The sequence below is a fragment of the Zea mays genome, chromosome 3 (assembly GCF_902167145.1).
Source record: "Zea mays cultivar B73 chromosome 3, Zm-B73-REFERENCE-NAM-5.0, whole genome shotgun sequence".
In the NCBI taxonomy this organism is placed as follows: domain Eukaryota; kingdom Viridiplantae; phylum Streptophyta; class Magnoliopsida; order Poales; family Poaceae; genus Zea; species Zea mays.
This window is the reverse complement of record NC_050098.1, coordinates 205,887,825-205,897,854: the sequence shown is the minus strand read 5'-3', so window position 1 is coordinate 205,897,854 and position 10,030 is coordinate 205,887,825. Positions and strand designations below refer to the sequence as shown.

Genomic DNA, 10,030 nt, shown 5'->3' with positions numbered 1-10,030 from the left:
GGGTCGGGCGAAGCGGAGTTTCCTATGGTGCTTGAGGTCGGGCCTGACTGCCTGTCAGCCTCACTCTGTCGAGCGGCACAGCAGTTGGAGCGACGCAGGCGGCGCTGTCTTTCTGTCAGGCCGGTCAGTGGAGCGGCGAAGTGACGGCGGTCACTTCGGCTCTGTCGACTGAAGGGCGCGCGTCAGGATAAAGGTGTCAGACCACCTTTGCATTAAATGCTCCTGCGATTTGGTCGGTCGGCGCGGCGATTTGGTCAGGGTTGCTTCTTGGCGAAGACAGGGCCTCGGGCGAGCCAGAAATATGTTCGTCGCTGGAGGGGGGCCTCGGGCGAGACGGAGATCCTCCGGGGTCGGCTGCCCTTGTCCGAGGCTAGGCTCAGGCGAGGCGTGATCGAGTCCCTCGAATGGACCGATCCCTGACTTAATCGCACCCATCAGGCCTTTGCAGCTTTGTGCTGATGGGGGTTACCAGCTGAGAATTAGGAGTCTTGAGGGTACCCCTAATTATGGTCCCCGACAATCCTATTCTAGTATGACAATTCTAACAATGTAAAAATAAGAATTGAATTGCTCAAATGTAAATGCTCATCATAAAAGGTTAAAAAGAGATGATGTTTTGTCGATGTATCGGAGATTCAACACTAGCCACTAGTTCTCATTAGAACACCTAAGCAAGAGTGTCGCTCCCTTTGATCCGCACAAGGACTAAGCACTTTCTATGGATTAATTTTCTTGCTCATCCTCTGAAAAGCAAGAATTGATTTCCATTAAGGCCTTGTTCGTTTACACATTATTGGTAGCTATCCAACTCTTCAAATTGGCTCCCTCACTAGCTAAATTTAGCTAGCCACTCTGACTAGCCAAACTAAATAAATAGTCTGTTGAAGTGATATGCTACATATAAAGTGTAATCTTTATAAAAAGATAAGTACAGAGTCAAATAGACAGTAAAAAATGAAGAGTCTATTAGAGATGCTCGAGATGTATATTGTAGATTATACTAGTCTTTATAATAAAAAAAATCGAGTCAGACCCCCAGTTGTCTGCAGTGTTTTTTTTTCAAGGACAATCGCGGACGTCTCACGCCCAGCAATCTCCCTTCTGGTCCCACCCAATCCACTTCGCAAGCCCCGCCGCACACTTCTTCCCCCTGCCTCCAAAAACTCAGAAAACCCTGACCGCCGGCGGCGGCCATGCTTCTCCACCACCGCCTCCTCCCTCGCCTACTTCTTGTTCCTTCCACACATACCTCCACACTCCTCTGCCCCTCCCGTTTGCCGCGCCGCCTCTCCCTCTCGCCACGCTTCTACGCGCTGCCCCACCTCGCGGCACCCCAGACCGTCGACCACTCCGACGATGAGGGGGCACCCCAGGGGGAGGGGCAGATCAAGCTCCCGCTCGACCATCTCTTCGTGCCGCCCGGGGCAACAATGGATGCGGGGGACCAGGAGGCCGTGAGCGCACGGGTGCTTAAGGGCTCCAACATCGTGCTGGGCCCATACGCGCGCGGCGACGCACAGGTGGTCAACGCAGATTTTGTAAAGAGCAGCGTGCGTCCCGATGACTGCCCTCGGGACGGCCTTCCGGAGTTTGCACTCGTTGGCCGGTCCAACGTCGGCAAATCGTCGCTGCTCAACTCGCTTGTCCGCCGCAAGCGCCTTGCCCTTACCTCCAAGAAGCCTGGTAGGTTTTGCTTTGCCTGGGTTATTGCCTTGTCCGGTTCTCCCTACAGCATTATCGAGTTTAAGAATTAGTGATTACTTACTGGTTAACAGAGGTCCTACTTGTTGAGGAGGTGAATCTAAAGCTGATAAAGCACCGGTTTCGTTAACTGTAGCTACTGGTAGAGTTCGTAAAACCGTGAATGGCTAATTTGGTGATTAGGTATCCCTAGGGGATCCATGGGGGAGGAATCCCCTCGCAATTCAATTTTGAATATCAAGAGGATTTCTTCCCCTCGGCATCCCCGGTCACCAAATTAACCCGAAAGGTGGGGAGAATCTGTGAATTGAATTCGTGCAGTTGTGCTCGAAGCAAGTGCTGTCTTGTGGAATTGAGATAGCCCGTTTCTCCTGCAGTTGAAATATTGCAGCATTTTTGTAGTTTTATGCAAACAGATTTTCCCCCCATTTTCTGTTTGCCGCTGATTACCATTAATGCCTTAACTGTTAGAAATTTAGTCATTTTCACGTTTAATTTAATTCAGAAATAATACAGCAAATTTGTTACGACGTGTATATGTATGTATACAATATTATACTTGCAATATAGCGGATACATATAAGCAAACCATTCTGACTATAACCGAAATAATATTGAGTTTAACAAATTCAGAGAAAAATATATCCAACAAAGAGATCCATGCTCCATTTACATGAGTTGACATTGCATATTGCTTGAAGTAGCAGGCGACAATTGATGGAGGCAGATGTTCGCAATACTGTCACTCAAGCGGCCACCAAGATGAAAAGTAAGAAGACGATCCGAGACATTACTAGTAATAAGACAATGATGAGTGAACAATCGTGGAGATGCTTGCTTCCAAAAAACTGATTGCCCGTACACCCAAGCAAATCATTCCATTCGACAAACCAAACAAAAAGTAAAGAGTGAAAAAATGGACTAATCCATTCCACAAAAAAACACCCTTTATAGCATTTGCAAGAAAACCTTTATATAGATCTTTATTAGATTTTTTGAAAACTAACAAAAAAATCAGGCACAAATAGACTCTCTAAACCACTCTTCATTTTTTTCTATTGTCCAAAAGCACCATTCTTGCTCTCCATTGAGGCTTGTCTCCAGCAGCTTACACACCATATCTCTCATCTTATATCCTATTTCAAACTTCACTCTGCAAATAGTGCAGTCTACAATGCAAAACATTGTTTTGCACGACCATATACACGATCTGTTGGAAACAACCTAACTGAGAGGCTACATCGCTCCCTAAATTCAATATGGTAGTTCTATCATGACTGTTTTTCACATAAGAAAGAATACAATAAGCCATTGGAGTATAGAGAACGGAAGTTAGACTATCTCCAGCAGCTTACCCATCACCATCCCCATATTCAAACTCCACTCTGCAAACAGTACAGTCTACAATACAGAACGGTGTTTTGGGTAACCATATGGGTAAACTGCTGGACACGGTCTTATAAAATCTGTAGAAGACATGTGAGATATGCATAGATAATATTTATGGGATGTCTCTCCAAATAGAGATCTACAGATTGAGTTTTAGAGAGGCTCTTGGAGTTGCACTTAAACTGGACTCCCTTTGGTTTACCATGGTCATATGTGTTGTCCCGGTTTTATATAAAATCTAAATGCCGTTTTTTGTTGTATCGTTTATCTTTTGGAAGGTCTGGTCAACCATGTACTATGCTGACACGTTTAGCTTTTAAGAGCTAGAATTTGAGACACCTTTTCCCCCCAACTTCTTACTTCTAAGAGCTATCTATTGTCCCATGTGATAGTATAAAACTGTCTGGTTGGGGATATATAGTTATCTCTAAAATTCGTGAAATTGTGCTCTGGCATCAATTTTGGCTCTAGGAAATCTCTCTGCAAATTCAAAATCTAGCCTTCTTCAGTTCTTTCGGCTGATCATTTGTGCACATTTAGTTTTACATTTTACACTTTGGAGATATACTCTATCTGTACAACAGGAAGTTTATAAAGGTAACAGTAGTAACTGTACAGAGATTCATTGTTCATTTCGTTAATTTTCTTGGTTATTGTCATTATTGCAGGGAAGACCCAATGTATCAATCATTTCAAAGTAAATGACAGCTGGTATCTTGTTGACTTGCCTGGTTATGGGTAAACTACTGACCAGAACACTTTCAGTTTTACTAGTAGTTTAAAAAAATCATGTAGATGAACATAACTTGGTCGAAATATTATTCACATAGGAATTGCTTAAACAATCCCAATCAAACCCTTTTCTATTTATTGTTTTGAATTTTTATTTATTTCATAAAAAGTCCTGCCCGTCCATTTCTTGGAGAAATAGAGGGGGAGAGCAGAGCGTTGCTACTGCAAATATTACTGGAATGGATCTGGCAACAAAGTCCAACACATGGTCTGTCCAAGAAACTAGTAAGAATGTAAGAAAGAGTATTTTATTGGATAAACTTATGAAGCATATGGCATCGCTACTATATGCATGAAGGAGATACGGTTTGATACTTCAATATACATGTGAAAAACCACCATGTCATCTAATTGGTGTTTGTGAGTTCAAAAGTTTGTTTTACAGACTCACAATATTGACTAAGAATGTGTATGCCTAATATTTTTACGTATTCTACTTCGATCTATATCTGAAAAACTCTACGTCACTGCATGATCTTGGACTTTTCTCTGGGAAAATTAATCAGACTACTTGTTATTTGTCATGATTCATGTATATAACAATGAGACATGAATTCACAGAAATAGAAAATAAATTCGCATCCTATTATTTGGAGGACATATTAGTTGAAATATTTATTCGTTTTCTTGCAATAACAAGAGCTTTTATTGGACAGATATGCTTCTGCACCACAGGAAGCTCGTACCAATTGGGATGAATTTACTAGAAATTACTTTCTCAGTCGGGAGAATTTGGTATCTGTTTTTCTTCTTATAGATGCAAGTATACCTGCCAAGAAGATTGATCTTGACTATGCTAGTTGGCTTGGCCAAAACAAGGTAAGCATACTTCTGAAACGACTGAACTCCCGTTTATGAAGTAATTAACCATCATTCATTCATCCATATGCGTTGGGACTCAGGAGTGCCGTTTGATATTGTTAGTAGATAATCTAGTTGATGTCAGCAATAGAAAATAATGCTGCTGAAAGTGTAATGGTTGAAATATCCCAGTTTGTCAAGTTGAAAATCTGGTACACACATGATTCTAGCAATAAGCTGAACCTGATTTATTTCAATCATTTTAGCTTTCGCTCACAATGTGTATGAATGCTACCTGTTCTTGTTAGTCATAGTTAACTATAATCATTGATTTATTTACCCGTCACAATCAAAGATGTATACTTGTCCTGCGGAACAATTAGGCACTGTATTATACTTTATGCAGAAGCAATCAATCTTTCCCTAGAGGTATGAGTTCGAACTAGGAAGGCATATTGCCTTCCTGGGACAAAGGAAACCAAGAAATTGTTACTGACTTATTTGGTCACAAAAGAGCTTAGCTTGGCAAGTCTTATAAATTCTTTTATCATGAAATTATTCGATCATTTAGGACATAATTGCAATGGGTTCTTTGTTTCTGCATTTTGCCAATGGTATTATGTTGTAGCCTGTTGTTTGTATTTTGTGCTATATATATACTTTTTAAAACCCAACGAAGTCTGCAGAATGCAGCTTAACTCTGGAGTCTGAACCCCGTACCTCATTTTTAAAATTTCTAAGACTATATACAAAGTAAAAAAGCAAGATCTGGTAACAGTCCGACATGTACGCGGTACTAAAGTTCTGAAAAGGTGTTAGCTTCGTGCCTTTTTTTCCCTTTTCCTGTGCTGGGCATAGATCCAGTTCCATTCTTCGTGTAAATACTGCAGTGGGCCAGTGCCCACAGGACACAACCACCCACCCTTCTCAACTAGGTCTATGAACCCTCAAACCCTGGACCGTTTGTCCTTGCTTCCTTCACCACGAACCATTATTTCGCCTATCTCATTTCTGTTCTGCTGCAATCTAGTGCAAAAATAATCCTCTTTGGGCAAGGACCAATTGACAGCCTCACCTCCTTATGTTCTCCTATCCTTTCTGCCTTCACCATGGACCATTATTTCACCTACTCTCATTTTTCTGGTTTGCTGCAATCTAGTGCAAAATACTACTCTTTAGGCCGACTCCAGCAGTTTATCCATTAACACTGTTTTGCACTATAGACTGCGCAGTTCGCAGAGCGAAGTTTAAATATGGGTATGGGTAAGTTGCTGTAGATAGTCTTAGATGACCTATCAACGTTGGCATGAGCCTTGGTCCTGGGGACACCAGCTGACATACAGTAATTGATGTACTTGTGTACAGTCGGATTTAGTAACTAGTAATGTGCTTGCCGTCACATCTGCATCCAGGCATGCATTATTGTTTACCCATGTGAAGAATTTATCGGTTGTTGAGCAATAAATCTGGCACATTTCAGTTTTTAGTATATGTTTTATACCTGTTCTGTTCAGGTTCCCATGACCCTTGTGTTCACAAAATGTGACAAGCGCAAGAAGAAGAAGAACGGCGGCAGGAAACCTGAAGAAAACGTGGAAACTTTCCAGGGCCTAATCCGCGAATACTTCGAGGCCGCGCCTCCTTGGATCATGACGAGCAGCGTGACCAACCAGGGCCGCGACGAGATACTCCTGCACATGTCTCAGCTTAGGAATTATTGGCTCAAGCATTGAGATGCAATGATAACCAAACCAGGGCGAAGCAACTAGAACAGCATGCAAAGCACTGTCGTCCATTGATGCATGGACATTCAGCAGTCGGCGCCTCCGCAATCAGGCGTTCGCACCAACTAATCCAGCCTTTTGAGCTGTTGACTGTCCAATATGGCCCCCTGTACATGATTACCCAATCAACACTCTGGGGATGCGGACAAGGTGCTAAAATCAGCTGATCATGGTTTTTTTCTTTATTTCTATTGTGTACACGTACAATCCCAACCAACGTTTTCCCCTTGTTCCCATCTGATTATAGGCTTGTGTATACTGTGGGGTTAAATGATTAATAAATTCTGGTGTTAGCTAATCACCAGCGGGAATCTCACTTTTTTGTCTGCCACCTATATCATATGCTCCCTTGGACCCTGCAGCATACAAATGGCAGGAGGTGCATGAACCTGACCTGTTAAGAACTGGCTTTGTGGTGTACAGAATGTATTGAGAGCGCCACATTATTGGGATCCCTTTCTATCACACAGTGTCCTTTGTAAAATATACCTGAGAAAGGAGCCAGTGGACCGGTACAGGTTCGCCTGGAGACTGACAGAATGCTGGTAATATTTTACTCCAGGCAGACTTGGCTGTAATTTTGTTGATCCTGGTGAAACAGTAGGCTTTCAGTAGTCCATCTGCCCTACACCTCTATAGTTTAAAGTTCTGACACCCATGTCTTCCTCCTAAAAAAACACACGTTTGTCCTTATTAGGGCCACGTCTTAAAAAGCCGTGCGCCGTCTACGCGATAGATAGATGCTTGTATAATCCAAGAGAAGAGAACAGGTCGTCTGCCTAACCACAGCTGGAGCAAGCACGCGTTCGCCGCTAAACAATGCAAGCGCTGATGCCATGGGAGAAACAGCACGCTAACAAGCTGTTGCTTTTTTTTTGTGCTGGGTGTGTCGTTCAGCTACGTATTTGTAGTAAGTATAGTAGACAGCTGTGCCGTGGCAGCAGTGGTGTACAGTGCAGAGTGGAGTTGCCGTAGTCAATGCCCGGTACTCGCCGGCATCATGCACAGCGGCTGGGGGAGCAGTTGCAGGTTGCAGCCTTGCAGTAAAGGGCAGTTGATCGCACGGAAAGCGCAGCCGACTGATCGATCTACTCCTCCCGTGTCTTTAGTCTTTACTTCGCCCAAACTGTGCTGCGGCCCGCCTTGCTCCAGTGTGTTCTGTTTTGAGCCAGTCTGCCATCACAAAGCTGTAGCTGTTGCTGTTCCCTTCACGGAAAAGCTCTACTTTCAACCAGCTGAGGGCTGAGCTGAGCTGACTCCGGCGAAAACACGCAGCGCGGGCGCGCAGGACTCAGGAGCCCCCCCCCTGCGGCCCCACGCCAGGCGGCCCCGGTCCCATCGGGCATCCCCATGCAATGCAATGCGACGCGGCACAACAACGCGACACTAGCATGGCACGAACCAATCTTGTACGTATCCCTTGTTCGTAACCTAAATCCAGGAAGAATAGTAAAAGCATCTGGGACACAGCGAATACGGCATCCGGCGGCCGCGAACGACGTGGTGGCCGTCCGTACGGCCGTAACGGCACGTCTCGGGCCATCTCTTCTCCCCCGCTTACGTTACGTGCGAGCGAGAGCGCGCCAACCGCCCACGCCACGACCCGAGGGTTGCCCACCCCTACCACACCAGGCCATGTCTCTGTCTGCCTGGGCGGCCGGACGGACCTGGCAGTTTTTTTGTTCCTAGCTCGCGGCACGGGCGGTTAAAGCCGCGCGCGCGAGGCCGCATTAGCTCGGCACGAATGCGATAGACCAACAACACAACACCCGCTCCCGCGAACGTCCCCGCCTTGGCGCCTTCTCTCCACAGACCAGACCACACGGCCCACGCACGCTCAGAGCAGAAGCAGAGGCAAGGCAACCGGCGGAATCAAGCAAGAGCACATCTGCGCATGCACCTCCGCGAGGCCATGGAGGACTCCGTGTCGGGCGCTGGCGCTGGCGCCGGGCGTAAGAAGCTGAAGCACCGGCTCGCGGCGATGCTCTCGGTGTTCTCCCGGCGCGCGGGGGGCGGCAGCAGGAAGCGCCGCGACGGCGAGGACGAGGCGAAGCCGCCGCCGCCGCTGGCATTCCCGTCGTACTCCAGCCTCGGCAGCGGCAAGAAGCCCGGAGGTGGTGGTGGGGTCGCCGACCGCCGCCTGTCCCTGTCCGCGCCGCTGGTTCACATCACCATCGACTGCGCGGGCCGCCGCTCCGTCGACGCGGCGGACCCGTCCCTCCTCCTCTCCCTCGACGCCGCCGGCAGGAGGGCGGACCGGCGGTCCACGGCCGCGGGGCCCGGGCTGTTGCCGCACGAGTCCGGCGGCGAGTGGGAGGGCCGCAAGTGCCCGCCGTCCTCGCCGTCCGTGGCGCGCCTGCCGCCGCTGCCGCCGCTGGCGAGGTGGAAGCAGGGGCGGGGCTCCTCGCGCCGGCCGTCGTCGCGCCGCCTGGCCAGCAGCTCGTCGTCCGACGACGAGTACGACGAGGACTCGAGGAACCTCTTCTCGTCGCGGAGCTTGTCGTCCGACTCGTCCGACTTCTACAGCTGCCCGCGCCGGAACGCCAGCGCCAGCAGGGGGCGCGCGTCCGTCTCGGGCCCGTGCCGCGCGCTGGCGCTGGCGCCGGCGCCGGCGCCCCCGCGCCGCGGCGCGTCGCAGAGCTGCCGGTACAGCTTCGAGCTCCCGCGCGGCTCGTCGGCGACGGACGGCGGGTTCGCGGTGGTCAAGCGGTCGGCCGACCCGTACGAGGACTTCCGCAAGTCCATGCAGGAGATGATCGCAGAGTGGCCCGCTGGCGGGGCCGGAGGCGGCGGCGACGACGAAGGCGAGCACAGCGCGGAGCGGCTGCTGGAGACGTACCTCGTGCTCAACTCGCCGCGGCACTACCCGGCGATCCTCGCGGCTTTCGCCGACGTGCGGGAGACGCTCTTTCCGTGAGCTTCGTCAGCAGCGATCGGCAGGCGGCGCCGTGATGTTGATAGCATTAACCTTGTCAGACGCAAGTACGTAGTGGCGATAGAATTGAGCATGTGCGTTGCTGTGTGCGTACGTGCCTGCTAACCGCTGCGTAATGCAGACTCTGTTCCCTAGTCCCTGTCCCTCTGATGGTAATCTCCCTTAGTCTCGTTAATGTTAATTTTGTGAGCTTGGCTGCCCTGTTGTGTACATATTGCCTCCTTTTTGTTGTCCTTGTCTCTGCAGTCTCAGTACTTAGTACTAATGTATATTACACATTTCCCCCTCCTTTTTTGTGTATAATGAGGTATGCCGTATGCGGCAAAAAGGTACTATGTGGAGCTCGGTGCATTCTGCGAATGGTCGTCACGTTTTATTTGTTCCATGGCATGACATGGCATAGCACTAGTACTAGTAGATACAGTTTTGGATTAGCTATGTTCTGTAGTATGATCTATTAGACTCTGACAGACAGATCTCTTTTCTGACAAGCTCGGTCCCGGGATTTGACTCCGCCTTTCATTCCAATCGATCGCCGCGTTGGCCAACTCTTGAATAAACAAAGAAAAAAAAAGGTTGTCTGTCCATGACAAAATGATTCAGAATCCCAAGCGCATGCGGTATCACT

The 10,030-nt window shown here is 48.0% G+C and overlaps 2 protein-coding genes across 3 annotated transcripts; both read left to right on the top strand.

Annotated features, from left to right (window-relative positions):
* Positions 1-1,037: 1,037 nt before the first annotated feature.
* Positions 1,038-6,784, top strand: LOC100272283 (uncharacterized). Of its 2 annotated transcripts, NM_001146770.1 has the most exons (5): positions 1,157-1,683; positions 3,759-3,828; positions 3,993-4,115; positions 4,539-4,701; positions 6,198-6,763. In NM_001146770.1, exons 1-5 carry the CDS (start codon positions 1,194-1,196, stop codon positions 6,414-6,416), a joined length of 1,065 nt encoding a protein of 354 aa, NP_001140242.1. In that variant the 5' UTR covers positions 1,157-1,193; the 3' UTR covers positions 6,417-6,763. The 2 variants fall into 2 exon arrangements, with proteins under 2 accessions (XP_008672318.1, NP_001140242.1); XM_008674096.3 differs by lacking the exon at positions 3,993-4,115 and having other exon boundaries at positions 1,038-1,683; positions 6,198-6,784.
* Positions 6,785-8,084: 1,300 nt separating this feature from the next.
* On the top strand, positions 8,085-9,743 carry LOC103651236 (uncharacterized). The gene has a single exon (XM_008676854.4). It carries the CDS (start codon positions 8,362-8,364, stop codon positions 9,382-9,384), a length of 1,023 nt encoding a protein of 340 aa, XP_008675076.1. The 5' UTR covers positions 8,085-8,361; the 3' UTR covers positions 9,385-9,743.
* The last annotated feature ends 287 nt before the right edge of the window (positions 9,744-10,030 follow it).